Raw genomic sequence first — 23,928 nt, forward strand, 5'->3', positions numbered from 1 at the left:
AACATGCGATAGAGATACACGACCGGTGGTTTGCGTGAGAAGTGGAGAACTAAGAATATTCACGAACCCCAAAAAAAAACGGAAAATGCAGAAAATATATATGAAATACTATTACACATATAAAATTAAAATCGACACGTGCCATCTTCCAATAACGGCCGCTTCGTGTCGCGCCGGCAAGCGCCATCACATCATTTCAGACGGCCGACAGACACGTGGGTGGAAGTGCACCGCCCACCCTGATTGCTATGAAACATACATACTGAACGATACCGACGATGTGCTAGGTCAATGCTAAATGGTAAAATAAAATAAATCAGCTTCACGCTGTATTTCGCAGCAGCAGGGTACTTAAAGGGAACCTTGTGTTAAGGCACTCCTTTTTCAGCTATCCGCCGAATTGCGGAAGCATTGCGTGTGGAGTGGCGGAAATCAGTGGTTTTTCCCTTGTGCCAGAGCGAAGAAATAAAAATACATATTAAGAAATAATAAATCATTTCCTCGAGTGGAAAGTGGGGAGCGGAGTGACTCAACACTAAGTTCAATTTGCCTACCCTGCTATATGCGGGATCTAGCGTGAAGCTGAAAAAAAATCAATGAATACTTTTATTTAAAACGCGCTTTTTAATTAAAGATTTATGTAAATATTTGAATTTGAATTAATGGCAAATGAATAATAAGCAAATTACATTTTTTTCTTCTTAAAACAACTTTTATTAACAGAGACGTAGATACAAATTTCTGTACACAAATATTTAATTTAAATTTAAAAAATATAATTTACATATTTTATTTGAAAACAAGAATCGTGATAGATTCCATTGTTTAAGAATTTCCATGAAATTATAAATTCTAGTTGAGTACTTGTAATATTTTCTCATAATTTTTCATCGAGGTCTTTTAATTAAGCATTATAGCAGTAATTCATCGAGTAATTTACATTGTTAAAATGTGCATCTTTTTTGTCTGCCATACTTTATATTCTTCCAGCTTCATGCTGTATCTCTCATAAAGTAGGGTAAGAGGGAATCTTGTGTTTGAACACTCCGTTCTCCATTTTCCACTAAATTTTTCAGAAACTCAACGTTACGCTTTGCATTGTTACGAAGCGAAGTAATGAAAATATTAATAAATAATTATTCATTCCCTCGAGTGGGAATAGAACTCACAACCGTCGAGTTTTCAGCCACTACGCGCTAGGACGGCCTCTACATTTTTTATTTCTTTCACATCACCATTATATAATATATACATTTTTTTGTTTTTTCTATGCGCATATAAGCATTAAGTTTTTTTATTATGAAAAATTCCATAATAATTTGTAAGCTGCATCATGACTCTATAAAAAAAACTTTCATTGATTATGTTAAGTTTTTTTGAAATATTATTCACACCTGTTCACATCTTGTTGCTTGTAGATGTAATTAACAAATAAACATGCAAATTTCTATATGTAAAAATATATAGTACAACTTGTTTTTAAAGTTCTACTACAATTACATTGAAATACAATATTATATACAATATATATAATATATATTTATACTTTTCTTTTATTCATATTATTTTATTGTGTTCATTATAGTAGTAGAGTATTTGTTCAGCTGAAACATTATCTGTATATATAAGTATATTTTCATTTCTTTGCTCTTGTGTCAAACTCAATGCCCCCAGAATTTGGCTGAAAGTGAGTACGGAGTGTTTTAACACTAAGCTACTATAGATATGCTCAGCTACTGTGAGAATTTTGTCGCTATCGTGGGTTTGATTACCAGTTGAGGAATGAATATTTAGCGGAAAGTGGAGAACGGAATGTCTTAACTAGGTTCTCTCTGTCTACATTGCTACATGCGTGATACAGCGTGAAGCGTGAAAAGAATACATTACTTAATTTCCGTGACAGTAAGTTACGTGCAAATGATTACGTAAATACCCACCGTCTGCTGTACAATCCTTGAAATTACTATTTAACATCGATCAATAAATAGCAGTAAATAGAAAATGCAAGTCATTTTTGATTTCTAAGCAAAAAATGTAGACAGAGTTAAAAAAAAGAAGTAAAAACATATGAGGGTTTGTTAAAGTAATCATACGGTCAATTATACGCTAATAGTTTAAATATAGTGGTTTTCTTAGAACCCATATAGCACAAAGATCTCACAATTATAATAAAAAAAATAGCTTCACTGATGCACAGCAGGCATGGAAATTTAAATTTAAATAAATATTTTCCTGTTCTCCAGTGGGGATCGAACCCACTACCGTTGTTACAGTCACACTCTTATGTCTAAAACTAGTTGTTTAATCGAAACCTTCATGAATGGTTTGTTTTTCTTTTGGTATTTAGTAGACTTATATAGCTAGTAAAGTACGGTCAACGAGTCGTGTCCGCTGTGAGTAAGAAAATGCGCAGCCATTTACAGCTAACTTCAGCCACGACGCGTAGATCACACTGCATCTCTCTGTATAATAAGCGTGCTCCACCTTTTTTTGCTTAATGATGCCTAGATACAGATCTAGGGAATTAACGTTAAATACCCCATTTTTCGTTGATTTTTGAAACATTGTGTATTAGGTACCATAGCGAGATAATTAAAATATCGAATAACTCATTCCCCCCCCCCAACTGGTAATCGAACCCAGAACAGACGCTGCTCTAACACTAGCTGATGATGTCCATAGTAAGTAGAGAGTAGAGTCAACTGTCTGCTGGTGGTAGAGACGCGCGGCACAGACACCCTGTCCCCCCCGCGCTCAGTGCCCCCTCCCCGCGCCGCTCGCCCCGCCCTCGCCAGTTGCTCCGCAGCTGCCGCGCGTGCTCGTCGCATACTATATGCGACACCGCCAGTCACCCATCATAATATGGATATATATCACATTCGCGCTCTTGTCAATATTCACTTCTCGTATTTGTGGTTTTGCGAAGTCTCCGATAAATATAAATGGATTATATTGTGAAGTGACGCCGGTTTTAGAATTGTAAGAATGGTATTTCTAGTGTGGCCAACCTGGCGACGTGCTCGACACATGGCTCCGTAGCGCGATGGTGGCGGATATAACGTCATAAATTACTAATATGTTGTTGTAGAATGATGTTAAAATGGTGGATTTCAACTCGTGCGTGCATTTTTCTACATATTTCACGTTATATTAAAGTGTAGAGTCGTAGACGTCGCGGCGTGTGGCACTCGTGGCGTCCACGTTACATTATGGCGGGCTTTCGTTCCAAAGTCCTGTTGTGAATTGTATTTACGTCGCGGAACAACAAACCGCTCCGACAATTACTATTATATAGTAGGTATTGGGTTTCGCGGTTGTATTAACAAAAAAATTATGTTTATAAACATGATGGCGTCAGTATTTAATGATTGCAAAATGTTTTCATTAGGCGCCGTCTGTGTTTTAATAATAAAAACGTGTACAAGTGTCCGTTGATTTCATTGCGATATTATTACAACATTTTGTTTCTAAATGCAAAAAAAATTGCTTTGTTCGTTTAATAATTTGGTCCGAGGTCGCTGCCTCCACTAAACGTAATGAGCGCTAATCACTCGGAACCGTTCAGTGAATTTGTTTTTTTTTTTTATTTAACAGCTGTAGTAGGTATGGCCTACTGTTAAACTGCCAAAAATCTTATAAGTTCTCTGTGATATGATTTATTTATGTACATCTCTATTCTCTACTAATTTTATATAAGTGATGAGTTTGTTTGGTTAAACGCGCCTATCTCAAGAAGAAAAAAATATTTTTGTGTAGCATAATCCATTTATATAGAAAATATTCACCATTTTGATATAACCCATTTTACTTGTCAGAAGTATCTCAGGCATTTAGAATGTGTATGACAGCTATTACTAATATTTCCATTTGACCACGCGCGCGGAGCTGCAGGTGTGAACTAGTTTAATATAAAAACATTTAAGATGAAAAGAAAGATTTGAAACGCTAATTTATAATGAAATGGTTAGATAATTTCATATACATACATATAAAATTAGAATGTGGTCGTGGTATGCAGTAGTACTACTAAAAGCTATAAGTAAGTACTAAGGGCCCGTAGGCGTGGTCAGACATATACATTCTCCTAGCGTCTACTTCCTTAATAAAGTGAAATCAAGTTTCCAATATTATATAAATAAACTATTTTACTACTAGTAAAATGTGACGTTTTTTTTGTTTTCTGATTAATTTATTTTGTTATAAGAAACTTATTTGAATATACTAAAAAATATTTTATAGTCATTTAAGTATAAAAAAATTCAAGTAGTTGTTGAATGAGATTGATTCTAAAATATTAAGCAATTTAAATAGTGCTTGAATAGCGCTCTAATTTGTTCCATATGGTATATTACTAATTTTATAACATTTCATAAGTAAAAATAAATTGATTATTTAAATATATTATCTCAATTTTTATTTTTAATGAACATTTTTTTTTAAATAAAATAAATGCATTTTAGTTTCGTGTTGTCGCATTGGGGAAAGGTTATGCAACGGGAAAGCGCCACGTGGCCCCAAAGGCTGTACTGCGCATGTCTGTCCGAATACAACCCTACAGATTATAATATACTTAAAAAAAAAATAAGATTAACTTAAAAAAACACTTTTGGGCAAAGAAAGAAATTAAAAAGCTACTTATGTGATTTTGTTAAACGCAAATTAATTTAATGATTTTTCCAAATAAATACCTAATTGTTTTTTTTTTTCATTATTTAATTATATTTATTTCTAAATCTATCTAATTAGCTAATACTGTGTCTGGTAGTAAAGTCTGCCACGTGGTGCTAGGCACCACTGCGCAAGTCTACGCGTCACAGCTGTGAAATGGGAAAATCGTTACCTTTAACTCGCGTCACGTGGTCTGTCTTTGAATTTCACCTTTAATTCTTAAGTTTTGTCTGCCTTTGAAGTTTACGATTTGATGAAAATATGACTAGGTTATTTTCATTGAGGGTTAGTCGTGGCGCAGGGCAAACGCACAAGCGTGCCAGTGTAAAGGCGACAGGTTGGGGATTCGATGCCCATTCGAGGAAAATAAATATTTGATATTTTTATTTCTCATTCCCCTTTGCCTAGTCATTCTGGTACATGCGGAATACAGCGTGATGCTGAAAAAAAAGGTTTTTTTATTATTCTAGTAGGAATTGTGAATTGAAAATTATAAATTATTAAAAAAGTTAAATAATAATTTATAAATGAAGTGGGAAAACTAACATTGTTTAGGGTCCATTCTAATCAGACTTCACAGTTTGCTCTAATTAGATAAGATAAGAAATTTAATTGTTCCACTTTTGGTCTCCAAAGGAAATTTCACGCGACCAAATATATAATTTAGTGTACGATAAAAAATGAATCGCTATTGATAACATTTGCTTTATATTGTAATAAATAACAGCTGTTAAGGTCATTACAAAATGTCGGTATCGTTGCCGCATATAGCAGAGTAGGTAGAGGGAACCTAGTGTCTTTTATTTATTTTTTTTTTATATTTTAACTAAACGCTACGCTTTTTTCAGGTTTTCAAAATTATCAATTTAAATATTTTTTTTCTGTTACTTAAACTACTACTAATAAATAGCAAAAAAAAATCTCTAAGTAGGTAGTTAATTCCTAAGGAGAATCCAGGTATTTAGATTATAATAATATATAATAATAATATCTAGTGTTAAGATACTCCAGTTCACACTTTCCGTCATGCCAAGGTCCCTGTCTCAGGAGACGCCCTTGCGACTTCGTAGAATCTCTTTGTTAGCACCCGTAAAAAGATGACTAAAACCAGGTCAGAGCTCTACTCGGCCTCCCATAAAAAATCGGTGAAGCTGTAGAGGCCAATACGACCATCAGCATACTACACAAAACTTTCCGCCGCATTTTTGAGACATTACGTGTTGATTGGCGGAACTAAACGCTGCGTTTTGTTTACCAGAGCAGGGAAATTATTATAACCAAGTATAATCTTCCCTCGATTTCGAGTGGGGAATGAATCTACAGCCATTGCATTTACAAATAGTATATTTCAAACTTAGAAACTATTTGATAAATAAATTTTAGAATAGTTTTTTCCGTTATGTTATTGTACATATAGGTACGTATTCGATGTATGTTTGTTTTCTTACATTGATTTTCTGACCTTTGAAGCGATCACGTGGGGTGCCACTTGCGGAGGAATGCCAAGACAACTTTCACTAAGTATTTTATTTACCTTGTTGGCAATTGTTATTAGAAAATAAACATATTCATAAAGAAATTAATAATTTTCATTTTTTTATTTCACATAATTTGTATGTTTTACGTAAAAGGTTGAAATATTCTAGTGTACTTACTCTACATTTTTCGTCCAAATTGCTCACGACGCAGACTATAATTATAGCTAAATGCAAACAAGTACTTTTATATATGTATGTAACGTTGCATATTCGATTCCCATTCGAGGAAATGTTATACATATTAAATATTTTGATTTCTTCGCTCTGGTGTCAAATCAAAGCGCGGTGTTGAGTTCCGCAACTCTACACAATGCCCCTAAAATTCGGTAGAGACTAGGGGGCAGAGCGTCTTAACACTATGCTACCTCCGCCTATCCCGCTACATGCGGGTTAGAAAGACATATGTAGATACCTATATACGGAAATAAAATTCTGTTCCTCGTTCAACTCATCAGGATACAATAACAGACCGGTTTTCCCTCAGACGCCTCGCACATTGCTATTTATAGTTCTTTTGTATTGTGTATACTTACTCGTATACTGTGCTTTTACTATTATTTGTTATTATGTTGATATTTATTCACTACTAGCGGACGCGGACGCGGCTACGCCTGCTTGAACTATAAGAGTATTTATGAAAATATTTTAAGTTTTCAATAGAATTAGTAAGAAAATATAAGCTTAAATAATCTTTAACATTGTTATTCCCATGGCAGAATAAATTGCATGTCAAATTAGAAAGTATTTTAATATATTAGTATATATGTGTAATGTAATGTTATATAGCCTATAGCACTTCTGAAGAATGTAGCTTTCATACAAAACAAAAACAAAGTAAATCGGACCAGTAGATCCAGAGATCTTAGCGTTGAAACAAACAAACAAACTCTTCCGCTTTATTATATTAATTATTCAGGTTGAAGGCAACGTTTGAAAAGTATAAGTGTTTATTATACACTGGCTTCAACCTGCGGTTTCGCTCCTGTGGTCATATAAAGCTAAAAAATGGGTGATTCAAACTATAGCGCCGGTCACGGTTCGTTGTTAGTCCGATCTCAGTCTGTTAAAATATTCTTATATGAGAAATAATGAAGACATTCGTAGTTATTTCGTTGAAGTTCCAGTCCAATTATGCATATACGAAGATGTCTCATACTAGAGATAGAGAGATAGATAAGAGTTATATAGACACATTCTCAATGCCCGTAACTCTGACCGCAGGTACAATTAATTAATGTAATCCACATTAAGATGTACATAGTTTTGGTGTCGAACATAACGGATTATAGCCTTTCTCAATAAATTTATAATCCAACACAAAAAGTTTACTAACCCAAAAAATAAACTTTTAAGCTTTATAATAAGCTAGCGGCCCGCTCGCGGCTTCCCCCGCTATTATAAGCGTAAACAAACACACAGACAAAAATTTTAAAGATCGTTTTTTTTGGTTAAATGCCACAATTAACATTTTTTTCATATTTATCTTTATTGTACAGACACCGACCCTATACGATTTTGTTATTAGTATAGATATAGATAGATGTTTGTATATCGATCACATGAGTTGTCTTTTATTCAGCGAAACATTTGTCTCTCTTTCGTTCCAATACGTAGATGGTATTAACAATTCAAACACTTTACAATGTACTTTATGATACTTATTCATGTGCTATTTTTATAAGATTTTTCTTATGTGTATATCTTTTTGTTTTGTCAGTTTTTTTGTCTTACTATTTCTCCAAAATCTGCTTCTACATTTAAAAACAATAATAAAATGTAAAGCCGCCGTGGCACAGCAGCAGTAACAGTTTCTGACTTTTTTTTTTTATTGAAAAAGGACAAGGCAAACGAGCGTGACTGTAAATGGAATGGCTGAAGGTTCGTATCCCATTCGTTGATATGATTTATTTTAATTTCCTCGTTTAGTCAAGAAGATAGACCACGGCGTTGAGTACAGCCACCTTAACACGTAATGTTTCAAAGATTAGCATTAGGTTTGCACTGCTTATCCTGCTATATCCGAGAGCGGGATACAGCGTGAAACATAAAACTTATATATCTAAATACAATTTGGTTTTTCCTCTTCAAGTTCAATGCAACGAAGCAAAGGACCTAAGTCTACGCTTAGCGAACACTTATCGCGACAAGGTCACGTGGCTTCCACGCGGACGTCCGACCTTAATGCAACTAACATTTCAATGTTTATATCGATTTATCTATTATCATATATATATAAAGATTATATATATGTAAATATGTTTATAAAATTATTTTGATTTCCCGATAACCTCTTACTTGTTATTATAGTTTGTTATTTATAGATTTAAAGTTAAATGTCAGAAAAACTAACTATTTATGTTCTTTTTATCTCATTTTCATTAAATAAATATTAGTATATTTATTATTCATAATTTTAGTAATTTCCTTTGTAATCAAAAGTAACTTTTCGACTATTCCATGTGTACCATACTTTTTTTTTATATATTCTATAACAAAAAAAATATATTGAGTGCTATCGTTGTTTTTAGTTGGTTGCCTTTCATCCGAACAAATTTTGAGGATGTCTAAAAATGGGACAATCCCATTCAAAACGGAACATCTGGTCACATGAGGTAAACCCCAATGCCAAAACATTTCGTAAATAACCATTTAGTATGTGAAGTGTATAGATAAAACGTGTGTTTTCACACGAACTTAAATATCTTGTTGCAATAGTAAATTATCGTGAATGGCCCAATCAATCTGTTCACCAGCTCGTGTCGTGCGATTAGTGAATATGGAAGGAAGGTCGACTTGGAAATCGGCAATGCTGGTTATAATGGTGGACTGTAGGGTTGTCGTGGTTTTAACCGACTTCGAATAGGAGGGAGATGTTTTTGGGATTTTTTTATTTCCGTAGTTTTTTTATTATATAACTTTCTTTTCTCATGTGGATCTTTATTTTGGTTATTTTTAACGTGAATATTTGTGAGGTTAAATTGAACTTTAGAGAGGTGTACAAAATTTTATTTTTCTATTTGTGGCAGAAAAAATACTGTTATTTGGAATATACGTATAAATATAAAGCTTCACGGCAGAATAACATAGCAGGGTCAACAGAGGGAACCTAAGACGTAGTGTTAAGATCTCCACTTTCCGCCAAATTCTGGGGTTGGGAATCGAACCCACAACCTGTTGCGCATGCACGCTTGTGCTCCTGCGCCACGACTAGCCTCAACGTACAAATATAATTGCTTATATATTACAATACGATGGTATCATCGTGATTTTCGACACGATCCATGATATCACCGAAAACAAACCTTGGCCCACTGTCACCATCCTTTCCCTGACTGACTCTAGATAATTCTATTGATACTTTATTCCGCCGTTGCATCTCTCTCTCTCTCTCTCATGAAAGGTCGGTCGACATGATTTAAATTAAAAATTCTGTAACCCAAAATATTAGATTTTCCAGAGAAAAAAGAGTTTTCAACTGAAAGTTAAAAAAGTTGCAATTTTTAATGAATTATGTTGGTTTTCTTATATAAATTAATTTGTCGGAATTCAAATTGGCCTTGAAATCTTAGTTTTAGTGCATAAAACGGAAACAGACCATTTTAGTTGATTACGTTAGTAATAATTATAATACGAGTTTCTAGTGAAAAAATATCTCTTAAGCAAGTGAAAAGAATCTTTCAAGCCGATTAGCCAGATTTAGTTAGGTGCAACAGCTTTAGCATATAAGACATACTTGTGTAGTCTAGTAAACTACTTACTAATAACACTAAACACTAATATTTTGTTTAATATTTAATAATAATTATTTTTTGTATTATTTCTTAATTAACACAGGCATGCTTCCGGCCTTTAAGCTAAGTTCTTTGGGTGCTTCTTTAATCTGAAGGTTGTCCTCTACCTTCCTAAACTCTACTCTGTTTAATGCTAGATTGAATAGTTTTTCCAGGAGTTTGATACTGATCGTTTTGCCATGCCATGACTTTTGGCCTAAATACTCTATTTTGTGCATTTTGGTGATTTGATTTGGATAAAAGTATATTAATTTAAAGAATAAAGAAATATTAAAGAATATAGAAAGAGGCCAGTCGTGGCCCAAGGGCACAAAGTGTGCCTGTAAACGTGATTGGTTGTAGATTCGATCCCCACTGCAGGAAATGAAATATTTATTAAAATGTATATTTTCCTTTCATCTCTATGGGGACAAGGCAAACCGCGGCGTTGAGATCCGCCACTCAACTCGTAATGGTTCTAGAATTCGGCGAAAAGTGGGGAGTGAGTGTCTTAATATTTGGATACCTCTGCTTATCCTGATGTGTGCGGGATACAGCGTAAAGCTGATTAGATTTGATTTTGATATATTTTTTTAAAAAATGAGAAAAAAAGGTACGAATCACATGTCTATACCTACTGCGTCAATATATAAAAAAGTTACAAAAGAATTATAACGCAACATGGCGGAAACAGATATCCCTATTTAATTGTTTATAGTTAAAACCGGAAAAATAGCATTGTTGTAACGTGAAACATCGTTTTCTAAAAACAACAAATGCTTTATTGTCCATGCTAAAGTTTCACTCCACTCCACTCCACCTCTGGTCTCCTGGTACAGTGAGTGGCGAGGAATGCTATATGGTAACGTGAGATTGGTGAATGGGATTCGTTCAACGTGGCCTGCGGTCGGTCTGTGTGTAACCTGACCATACGAGCCGGCCATTTGTATTTATTTATTTTATGTTTATATTATGAATGTTTTTTTCTTTGTCTTATAAAATATTTATAATGAATAAAAATATTTTGGGTAAGAAGTTAGGAGTAAAAAGCCTGTAGTGGTTTTCCGTCAAATTGCAATTACTTTTTCAGTTGGTACATCACTTTTTGAGGGTGATATATGGGTTCGAAATCCATTAGGAAATTTTTTTTTTATTCTCCTTACTACACTACTAGTGTCAGGTCATTCCATTCTCCACTTCCCGCACAATTTTAAATTAGATGGCGATTCTTATTCTTCATTCTCTTCCACGCCATGTCCTACCTTAATGAAAACGAGTTATTTTTATTTCCCCGACCTGCTTAGGTAATACGCGGTAATCACGCCATCGCTATTTTATTTCCATATTTTCCACCTTCAATATTTCTCAATGTAGTTTGTCATTTAATTTACCAATCCAGAAAATTATTGGAAATTGCAATAGTATTGTAAACGTGACGGTTGTGCATTCGATTCCCACTCGAGCAAATTAATTATTATTTATTAATATTTTCATTTCTTCGCTCTTGTGACAAAGCAAAGCACAGCGTTGAGTCTCGCCACCCAATACGTAATGTCTCGAAAATTCGGCGAAAAGTGGGGAACGCAGTAGTACCCAAGGTTCCTTTCACCCCCGTCTATATTCAGAGTGCTATTTGTTTTAAAGAAATTTATGGTTAACTTGTACATAAAAGAATTACATTACATACATAATAAAAATATTTAATAATAAGCTTATTATCTCACTTGTTTTTAATATTAATTATAATGCATAATAAATATAAATGAGTTCTTTTACCTTAAAATTCTCGTTGGAATATTGTTATGTATTTATATGTCCTATTTGCATAGTAATAAAATAATAATACATAATATTATTATTAATTTCATATTATATATGTTTTATTATGATAGTATATTTAATTAACTTATGTATAAATGATTATAAAATTATCCTTATAGAGTTTATCTTATTATTATTTTCTTTCCTTATTTTTAATTATTAATACTAATTATATTACTATTAATACTTATCATAAGCGTCTTTACGGAAAGAAGAGTTGTGTCACTATATTTTAAATGTGAACGTTTGTGAGTATGGATATTTGGTGCACGTTCATACAAAAATTACTGAAAATATTCTTATGAAGCTTTACGGTAATAGTTATATTACACATCAGATTAACATATAGGCTACAATTTATGTAAAGATTTTGTAGAATTGGGCTACAACAGGAAAGTTAAGCGGGCGAAGCCGCGTGTAGGCCCCCATTTCTATATTGTATAGTTTTTACTTAAAATAAATTACAGTACATTATATACACTGACTTTGTCTGGTCGTAAAATATTTGACGTTAAAACTTCACTTTATTTAAAATATGAACGTTCATTAAGCGAAATGTTCATAAGTATTTATATTTTGCATATTTTTTTATTCTTGATTCTGCTATCAATTTAAAGTTAAAGTTACAAATAATACATCAGCTTCACGCTGTATCCCGCACACAGCCTTGTAGGCAGAGGGAACCTAGTGTTAAAACACTCGGTTCCCCACTTCATTAAAATTGTCTATAATAATTAACGTACATTCGATCACAGCTATAGTTAACACGATTGTTCTACGAGATGAGGCATAGGCTAGTATCTATAGTTCAAATGACCGCATTCCTAGTCGCCGACGCGTCTGAAACTGGAGCGGGCGTCCGTTCCGTTGCATTCTCTCTAGTCTCACTATATTCTGTGTGTCCAATCGTACCAGCTGTTTCCTGGCGTTGATTTGCTTTTATCTTATTTTTTAACCGACTTCTTAATGGGGGGGTTATGTGTTTGGCATGTATGTACATATTGTCCACAAATTTCTGGACAACTAAACAATCGAGATATTTTTTTTTGTTTCATAGGGCCTGAGCTTTAACGTCATCATTGCATCATTGTTTTTAGTTTAAACAAATATTTATATAATCATCATACAGGTTTAATGTACCTATATACATGAGGAGTCTTTCAACCTTTACCATGTCAACATACCTATCTAATATGGACAGTAAAAAATATTTTTTATTTCACATAATCATAAAATCTTATAAGTAAAAAAAATATTTGGTATTAATAAACATTTTACTTGTTTATATTGTGTCGAAGAATAATCTTTGAATCTATCGCAGAATCTAGCTTTTTTTAGCTTTTAGCAATATCTTGTAAACCCTACCTATCTCGCGGTAGAGCGAACTAGGGAGCCTAGTTATAAGATCCTACCTTCCTATTAAGACACTTTTGTTCCCCATTTCCTGCCTAATTCTGGTAGCATTGGCATGTTGAATGGCGGAACTCATCACCGCGCTTTGCCTTGCTACCAGAGCGAAGAAGTGAAAATATTAAACATTTAATTTGCTATAGTGGGAATCGAACCCACAATCTGTCGCGTTTTAAAGACGCACATTTGTACCCCTGCTCTATGATTGGCCTGCAAAAAAGAATCTTTGAACTTGTCGCAGAAATTCAGGCTTATTATAGGGTAAAACCCGGATAGTTGCCACACTTTTTGAAAAAGCTCTTTTGTTAGAAATGTATACCACTACATTACCTATTCAATGCGTGTTCTTAAACATAGTATATTAATCTTCTAACTTAGCCAATTTTTTCAAATATAAATATTATTAATTTTGAGTACAGCCTGTTTTATGTGGCCTCTAAAAAAGGGGATAGTTGCCTACTATGGCGGATACTAGCCTAACGTTAAAAATGGTTCGGGGGATACTTGCCTGTCTATTTTTTTTTTAAATACAAACGGACTTATATTAATTTAAGTAATCACTTTTTGTTATTGAACACAATCTTTCATTAAGTATTAATCAAAGTCAATATAATTATAAAATTACAACAAAATAGACTCCAAAATGGTAATTAAGTATAAAAATAAAAATAAAATATTACTATTTATTTTAAAGGTAGAACAACAAAAAAAATAAGAATTAACTTTGGCATAACATCTATTAAATAAGTATTCAGTTCTAATTACTTACTGAGATCCTTTATAATTATTACCCAAACAACACTTAAAAGTACTAAAGTTATAAAATTTTAAATTTGAACATGTAATTTTTTAATTTAAAAAAATAATTAAATATTAGTATTTATCTTAAATATTAAAAATAATTATGGGAATAACTTTGGCATTAGTATTGATTATTACCAGAAGCCAAGGTTTTCAATTTGCCACATCTCATGCAATGGTTTTTGAATGTTGTACAAGTTTCATGCAACCACATTCGACACATTTCACATTGTATCCAATCTGATTTTGATTTAGTATAATTATCAAAACATTCTACACAATAATTATCAACTTTAACTTCTTTGTTGGTATTTCATTTTTTTGAATTTGCTAATTGATATTGCTATTTTGAATTTCTTAAGGTTCGAGAGGATATGCCATAAATCCGGGATATTTCGTTGATACTTTTTTGTTTTTTATTTAGATCTTCGAACTCAAATGCTAAGCTATCTTCTGTCCAGCTGATGTGGCGCGGCACCACGCCTGGCTTTCGTTTATACTTGCGAGGCATTTTGCTGTTGAGAATTTATTTTATTTAAGATAAACTATAGTAAAGCCCAATAAAAATATCACCAAGAAAAAAAGGTAAAACCAAATGAAAAAAATAACTAAGAAAAAAACCTGTTTGCTCGTTAAAATGTGTAGTTACGGATAGTTGCCCCAGGGCAACAATCCGCAAAAGACAGTAAGGCAACTATCCTTTTTGATACGGATACTTGCCCTTTTTATTTACAAAATAAATAAAACATATTTAACAACAAAACGTTTATTACAGTGCAATTTAAACTCTAATGCAATCAAAGAAATAATTATTTTACTGAAACCGCAATTAGTTATAATTATATTTAACGGAGATTACTTGCCAATATAATTCTGACGCTCGTCAAAGTAACGTCGCGGAAGATTTTTACTCACACGGACAAAACTCGTGCACCTACTCCGACAGCTGATGCGGCACCGAGTCCTACGCGGGAGACGCTTCTTATTATGATCAAAAAGAAACACTAACAACACGTCTAACATAGAGCATTTGAAACTGAGGCATGTATCCGTCCGAGGCAACTATCCGGGTTTTACCCTAATAATATTATAATAATAATAATAATATACATTAAATAAAATGTACGTCAGTCTTATTATAATTCTTTGACCCCGTCTAACTAGATATAGACATAATTACGCGGAAATTCTAAATAAATACTAATATAGCGGGACAACGTCTATCTGCAAACGCGACGGTTGTGAGTTCGATTCCCAATCGGGAGAATGAAATATGTTCTCGTTCTGGTGATAATACACAAAGCATGGCATTGAGTTTGGGCATTCAGTACGGGTTGGATCGGAAATTCTTTTTTGCGAGCATAACGGAGTGTCTCGACACTAGATTCCCTCTGCCTAACTTCCTAGATGTAACAAAGAAAAGCTGATCGTTGAAAACATCTGAAAATTAAATCACCGACTCGAGAACTGAGGGGTCGGGTAACGTGAAATGTATATTTATTCTGTGAAAGTCAAGTATCCGCCGCCCTAGATAACTTGTATTAATGTTATAAAATATTTGTTTGTTTTTTTGTTTTAATTTATTTTTTACTCAAGTATGTTTCAAGTTACCCTTATTGTCTCTCAGATTTTCAGGATAGATCATTAAAATTCTCTTCTACCCACCTTACACCGATTTTCTATTGGAATCGAAGAAAATTTGCCTCAAATGAGACGAGAACCCATACCTTCAGGTGTTATCGGAATCAACTACGCAGAATATTTGTGTATATTGTTTATAACATTAGCACCAGGACCGATTGTTTCAACTAGTTCTGTAGATGTTAGTTAGTAGGTATGTAATTATCATATTGGTAGCAAAGTTCATTATATTATTCAAATTAAGACTCCGCTCTATAGTACTGGACACCTACTTACTTTTATTATGAAATTGTGTTTGAATTCGAAATGCTTGTTTTCTTATTACAATTGTATTTTTTTATTGGACCCTGTTGGCGTAGTGTGACAATTCTTACTCTGGGTTCAATTCCCAATCGGGTCATTTAATTATTTTCATTCTCCACCAGCGTCCTTGAGATGCTGTTTTAATAATCTTTGAATGAAAACGACATCTCAAGATCTATATCAGAGTTGAGAGCGGTTTATCACTACAATATGCCTGGGTTCTCTCTGCTACATGTAGGTTAAGACGTGAATCTAAATGAGAAATGAAAATATTATTTATTTATTTTTTTATACTTTCATTTAATGAATAAATATCTAAATCTATAGTTGTTCTTTTTTTATTAAATAATCCATCCAACTGATTGGCAAGCGGATTTAGATGAACTATTATATCTAAACTGTGTTTAACCTGGATTTTCGTTTAGAATTGGTCATTTTTATCTTGATAAATGTACGGCTTAACAACTGTTATCAATTGGTGCTAAACTGGCCATATTTCATTTCTATTTGATGTCAATACTGATTAAGTCATTGGTATGAGCGTGTCAATTTTTTTTAAAAATCAAATAGAAATTTAATTTGATTTTTATTATTTTTTTCATGCACCAGGTATGATATATTTTTTTGATACTTTCTAGTCTCTACCTATAAAGAATGTCACCGAACCCTTTATGACATAGTTTTTTATAGGCAATAAAAAATATATGATGGTAAGAACCTCCCTTCTCTATGTGTTGTGATCTTCATATTATGTGTTGTGATCTTCATATCTTATGTGTTGTGATCTTCATATTTATATCATCACGTCGTGACGTAGGGGCACGAGGGTGTGACTGTAAAGTGAGTTCCACCACTCAACACACATTTTTTCAAAAACCTTCACCTTTAAAAAATCGGTGTAAAATGGGAAACGTAATGTATTAACACTACTCTACTGTTCCCTCTGCCTACCGTACTGTATGCTGGATACTATGTTAAATTTATTTGTTTATTAGCTATTATATTAAAGATACTAAGTTTTGAAGCCACGATAGCTCATAAATATCTTGTCATCTCATTTTAGAGCATATAATTAATACTGATACCCACTCACAATCATCCAGCCTGTACAGACTATCGGTACACTCGATCCGAGTCATTAACCTTTACTAGGCTAATAATAATTCGCTGTTATTAATTATTAATAATGTTAGGATTTAATATGCTTTTATTATAGTGTTGTTCACACGCTTAGAATTTAGCTCTTTAGGTTTATTTTTTAGTTTGACGTGGTATTCCTCATATACCAGGATAGGCAAAGGGAACCTGTTAATCTAATTCTTGAGACATTGCGTTTCAAGTGGCAGAACTCAACTCCGCCTTCCAATTAGACATAACGTTTACATAAACGCAAATATCCTAAATAAATCTAACTATCATTACAAAAATTATATAGAACCATGTATTTTATAAGTAATATTACGTTTTTCCGCAAATAATTTATCCTGCCTTAGAAAAATATGCAGCTGTATATATTAATATTGGTATGTGTAGTAATTCGCACGTGAACGCATTTTTTTTATATAATTAACATCGACTTTAGAAATACAGTTGTAACAATAAATTTAGACGCTTCTCGTTGTATCCCGCCCATAGCGGCGGAATTCAACGCCGCGCTTTGCCTCGTTACCATTGAAAATATTAAATATTTCATTTCGTTGAGTGGGAATCAAACTCACAACTTGTCACAATTACACTGGCTTCTCGTACTCTCTAAATCGATAACTAGACCGTACATATAACAATTAGGATGCCACGTTTTTAAGTCCAGAGCCATTTGGCCCAATCCCTTAATCTTGTCAAACTATAATGTAATTATAGTTAAGCGCTTTAGTCGCAAAAAAGAAAACGCCTTTTTTTGTCTAATAAGATTTAAAAATTCACCAAGATGTAGAAGAGGACTGGGGCATAAACAAAAAAACCTAACAGAATAATTAGATAGCTAAAATAAAATCGTATAATAACAAAAAAAAAACGACTATTGTCCACCATTTTTTCTGAGTTTGACACAACCTTGTGTTTCAAGAGTTTAGTGTTGCCATCGTGCTGCGTTTTACAACAAATTGCGCAATCCACAGCATTACATGAAATTGATTGTTTGTTCTATCGCATAGGTTATTAGTGTTTAATGTAAACTGTATACAAGAATTATCAAGGTCATCATTTTTTTTTGTAGATGATAATATATTTACTTTTTAGTACGTGCCGTAACTAAGTAATAAAATTTAAGAATTTAAATTACATTTACTTTTAATGTATCGTCAAGAAATTTGGCATCTATATGTTGATCAGATGACAATACGATATAATCGTACCATCGAGCTGACCTGATGATGGAATTGGAAGAAGGCTGATGGAGCCTTAGATTGCCTACTAGTAAATATATAGTTTTATTAATATGTTCCGTTGAAAAACCGTGTTATTAGTTTTTAAACTTTTAATTATTCCTAAACATAGTTTTTAGTGTAATTGAAAATCTATAATCTGTGATTTTATCTAGACGGCCTGAAATAATACTAGTTACAAATATACAATAGATACTTAGCAACCGTTTGCGACAGACAAGAGTGACGTAACAAAACGCCGTGCCATGTCGAAGCCGTCTTTTCATAATGCATTTATTCATTCCAGAAGACCAAAGTGTGAATCGCGGTGCAAATGTGATTTTATACAAGTGTTGCGAACGTAAATTATATATTATTTATTATACATAATATATATTTATAATATAACATAATATAATATATATAAATATATAGTTATTATATCCGTTGAAAAAAATGGATAGAAACAAATGGACATTTGAGACATTGTGCTTCCTTACTTAGTGAGTTAAAGTAGTGTTTAGTGAAAGAAGTCTGATTTGGTTAGACATTAGTTTTTGTAACGGATTATGCTGATCAATACTTATCTGGACACTGAGGATTTTGTACATTTGTACTATCCGGAGGATGAGCCGCCCGCCGCGCAGGGCTGCGGCGCGGGTGCCCGCCTCGCCTCCAAGTACCCGAGGCCTCCCACACCAGAGTATAAACAGGTAAATTATTGTTAATAAGGTTAATTTAAGGTATTAAAATTATATTTTATTTAATTAACTTATAAATACTATGTAAATTGTGTAAATTGATTGTTTTAAGAAAAATGTATTAAATAATAAAAAAATCTCAGAATAATTTTAATTTTAACATGGCAATTTTAACTGAATCGAGGGAAAAACCTACAATTATTCCCCCACTTTCAAACCACATGGTGCAAACCAAGTTTAGAATTTATCATCCATTTTATTCTTTAAGTACAAAATAATGTAAATCACCCGATTTCTTCTTGCATAACCTAATCGGTAAGTACTTCGCTTCAGTCGTAGTTGCTTAATAGAGAAAGTTCAACTTGTTTCTAACCACGCACTGCCGTAGACAAATAAAACTTGCAAGTCTCGTAATACTCTACCATTTTGCCTTGAAATGATGACTTGGCTCGATCCCTTGTCTGCTCGTTCATTTAGGGGAACTCCCTTTTTCTTATGGTCTATGGTGTTTATTAGTTTTCTCTCATATGACTTTAAATTTTACAATTTTTTCAGCCGATTATATATCACAATTTTTTTTTTTGAGCTAAAACTACTTTACATGAATTTTAATGAAGTCCACAAAATGTATATAATTAGTTTTTTTATTGTTTTCTATTTTCTTCAGCTTTTCACGCTGTATCCCGCATATAGCAGGATAATAAAAAAATCTTTATATTATTATAAGCTTGCAATAACTAATAGAAAAATACTTCTATATTCGTTGTTAGCATCAAATTGTATATGACTATACAAGATATGATTATTCACAACAATACCTACTTACAGTACTACAAAACACATGACCCTTGACCCATGACCATAAAAAAGTTGAAATACCTAGGTGGCATTGCGTAATTTTTGAATGCTTATGCTGAAGCTCGTTTAAATAGTAAAAGATGAATTAATCTAACGCGATAATCGAACCTAGGACCATCGAAAACGACTTTTAATAGCTTCACGCTAACGACAGCGGACGAGGTGAAAGAGGTATGTCGAGACCGTAGCGTTTGGCGCTCCGTTCCCTCTGACTACCCCGCTAGGGATATAGCGTGAAGTTAAGTAAGTAAGCAATAGCTTCACGTTTTAAGACACTTCCGTTCCCTACCTTCTGCCGAAATGTTATGCCATTACGTGGTGAGGGGCGGACCACAACGCCGCGCTTTATCTCGTTACCAGAGCGACAAAATGAAAATACTAAATATATCATTCTCGCGAGTGGAAATTGAATCCACAACCATATTGTTTATAGTCGCTTGGTCGCTGGTGTTCCTACGCTACGATGGCTTTATTGTACCTATCCATACCTATATTATAAATTCGAAAGTAACTCTGTCTGTCTGTCTGTCTTTTACGCAATCAGGGCCAAACCGCTAATTTAATTGTGATAAAATACTCATATAGAGATACTTGAGAGTCCCGGGATACTTTTTTTTCTCATATTTGTAATATTTACGATATACCCCAATATATTAAAATACTTATTAATTTGACATGCAATTTATTCCGCCATGTTAATAACAACTGTCGTTGCTAGGCAACGATTTGCAAAGTTTGTTGTTAGAAAACGTCACCCAAAATGAGCTTGCTTAACGAATATTGAAAATTATTGAAAACTGAAAATAATTTTATAAATATATTTAATAAATATTCGTATAGTTCAAGCGGGCGTAGCCGCGTTCGGGTCCTCTAGTCCATACCTATTTATAAATTCGAAAGTAACTCTGTCTGTCTGTCTGTCTGTCTTTTACGCAATCAGGGCTAAACCGCTAATTTAATTGTGATAAAATACTCATATAGAGATACTTGAGGGTCTCGGGATGAACATAGGATACTTTTTTTCTCATATTTGTAATATTTTCGATATATACCCATATATTAAAATACTTATTAATTTGACATGCAATTTATTCCGCCATGTTAATAACAACTGTCGTTGCTAAGCAACGATTTGCTAAGTTTGTTGTTAGAAAACGTCACCCAAAATGAGCTCGCTTAACGCATCTCTGTACTGAAAACTGAAAATAATTTCATAAATATATTTAATAAATATTCATATAGCGTAGCAGGCGTAGCCGCGTTCGGGTCCACTAGTATTCATATATATTGGTAATAAATACTTGTTAGTTGTTTCAAGCTGATGATGCATGATCCTTCTAATGATGTTTTGCTTTAAGATGTCGAAGAAGGACAAAGGCTAATTATTACGTAGGTTTAATATTATTTATATATCTGTCATAACTAATTATCTCAGGAACAGTAAAGTAACTAATTTATATGAGTTAGGGATCGCTATCCGCCCGCGGCTTGGCCCTCTTGAACTACATAATTTAATAATCTGAATTTCTTTAATGTTCTAATAACATTATCACTTTGATATAACGTATTTATTTATGACCCGGTTGAAATGTTTGTTTTAACATAAAATGTTGTAGGAAGTTTGCTAAATACAGTAGTGAAAACTGCATTGAAATTGGCTAAGCCGTTTCAAGGTTAGCGTGCACAAATGCACAGACAAAAATAAAAAATGTTTTTGGTTCTATCACATTGACATATGCCCGCAATAGTAGATTTTTTTCATGTATTTTTCATGAACAGACAGCAATCAGTAACGATTTCATTATATGTATAGATTTCAAATAGCTATAAGTAAAGTTTGTAACCTTTATTTATTTTAAATATACTTTACAAAGACAAGTTAATTTTGAATACAAAAAATAACAATCGATAAAAGGAAATTGAATTTTGTACGCACTCATGCTCTAAAGTCTAAACAATGAAAAAAAATTCAATGACATCATCAAAGATATTAACACGCATAAAGTGTTATTGACACCTCAACAAAGGGAGTATTATGTCTTTACTTTTATTATGTTAAGGGAGCTGGATTTTGTAGAAAAAGACGAATGAACTTACGAAGTAACATTTTTATATACAGGGTGAGTCATATTGAACTTTCCGATTTCAATAAGGTGTGTATTAAAAACAAAGCGACATGCAGTAAAAATTATTTTATTGTTTGAAAGCACATAACATGCAGTTTTAATTTAGTTGGTTTTAAAAATGATATCCTGTAAATGTCTACCTCCATTGACCACACACGGCTGAAGCCTTTCCCGGAAGTTGTCCATTACTCGTCGAGTCATATTCAGCGGAATAGCATTGATTTCTTCCGTGATTGCAGCCTTCAGTTCATCGATGGTTCGGGGACGATGCGTGTACACCTTTTCCTTCAGGTAACCCCAGAGAAAGAAATCGCAGGGGGTTAAATCAGGTGATCTCGGCGGCCACCCAACGTCACCTCGCAAAGAAATGAGATGACCGGGAAACATTTGTCGCAGGATTTCCATTGAACGCCTGGATGTATGGGCTGTAGCACCATCTTGTTGGAACCAGATGTTATCGTTGTCATGATTCTGCGTTAATTCCTCCAATTTCGGTTTCAGAAAAGTTTCAAGCATGTCGCAATACCGAGCAGAGGTAACTGTGACGACTTGACCATCTTCTTCAAAAAAATAGGGACCCCACACACCAAACTCTGCAATAGCGCACCACACTGTCACTCGAGGGCTGTGAAGTGGTCGTTCGTGTAGGTTTCGTGGGTTATTCTCAGCCCAGTATCGAAAATTCTGTTTGTTGACAGTTCCGGCGAGGTGAAAATGTGCCTCATCACTGAAGATCAAAACAGCAGTGCGGGGGATCTGCTGAATGTCGCGGCATAAATTTGTTCGTGTGTCTAAGTCTCTAACTGTTAATTCTTGCACTACCTGAATCTTGTATGGGTGAAATTTAAGGTCTCTATGCAGTATTCTGCGGACACTACTGAAAGATAATCCTAGTGAAGCGGCATGTTTCCGAACAGAACGCCGAGGGGATTGTTGAATTGAAGCCCGCACTCTATCCACGTTTTCCGCTGACGTTGACGTCCTAATTCGGCCTTGTGGTCTTGTTTTTAATGCTGATGATGTTGCTCTAAAATTTGATACCCAATTTCTGATTGTTGGTCCAGTGGGAATGGGATCACGTCGACCAATAGCAAAATGTAAACGGAACGCACGCTGTGTTGTGATCACGGAGCCGCCATTTTTAATAAACTCTTCAACTACGAACGCACGATGTTGTCCCGACCAAGCCATTGCTCACACTAAAACTGCATGTCATGGCGCGTCTAATGACACCATCCCCACCCTTCTACTCCTTCCCTTCTTCGTGCAACGTCCTTCTAAAACCGGAAAGTTCAATATGACTCACCCTGTATTATCTATATTCTTTTTTATTAGATTTAAGTAAAATTTTAGTTGGGAAATATTTGTTTGTAGAGTCATTATTAAATATACAATGTTTCTCTGTAATTCAACCGAGTGACTGACGGACGAAAATCCTGAGTTTAGAAAGCATTTTTTGAGGATTTTGTGTAGCGAAGTGGAGAAGCGCGGAGAGAAGAATTTACTATTTTTTTGCTGCCCACCCTGCTGTGAGCGATGAAGCTGGCAAAAAATATTCCAACGATGAAAAAAGAGGAATTATTCACCTAAAACCTGCAAATACTTGAGTTTTTCACAAATATTTTGTCACAACCGTTAAGAATAAAATCATAACAACTTTTACTTTGTTAAAGGGGCCCCTGTATTAACCTTATTTCTTACGATGTCTGATGACAATGATTCAGACAATATAAAAAACCCACTTACATACATTTTTCATAATATAATTTAACGATCCAAACCCAACAATTGCCAATTTGCAGGGTTAGTTAATTTCATAATAATCATTGGATCGGTCTGGAGTGCTCTGGATGAATCATACTCCCACAAAGGACCCTTTATATTGTATTTGTATGTATGGACGTTTAAACAGAACATTGTTTTGGCGG

The 23,928-nt window shown here is 33.7% G+C and overlaps 1 protein-coding gene across 1 annotated transcript in view; it reads left to right on the forward strand.

Moving 5' to 3' along the window:
- Positions 1–2,806: 2,806 nt before the first annotated feature.
- The window catches only part of LOC146540294 (phosphatidylinositol-3,5-bisphosphate 3-phosphatase MTMR3), a 53,171-nt gene continuing 32,049 nt past the window's right edge, over positions 2,807–23,928 (forward strand). The window contains exons 1-2 of the mRNA XM_085198609.1: positions 2,807–2,979; positions 18,623–19,028. Of these exons, the coding sequence (XP_085054735.1) occupies positions 18,885–19,028 (144 nt within the window). The 5' untranslated portion in view covers positions 2,807–2,979; positions 18,623–18,884. The remainder of the gene's footprint in view (positions 2,980–18,622; positions 19,029–23,928) is intronic.

This window comes from Heliconius melpomene, chromosome 2 (genome assembly GCF_056956725.1).
Source record: "Heliconius melpomene rosina isolate 202511_hmr_F chromosome 2, ASM5695672v1, whole genome shotgun sequence".
In the NCBI taxonomy this organism is placed as follows: Eukaryota; Metazoa; Arthropoda; class Insecta; order Lepidoptera; family Nymphalidae; genus Heliconius; species Heliconius melpomene.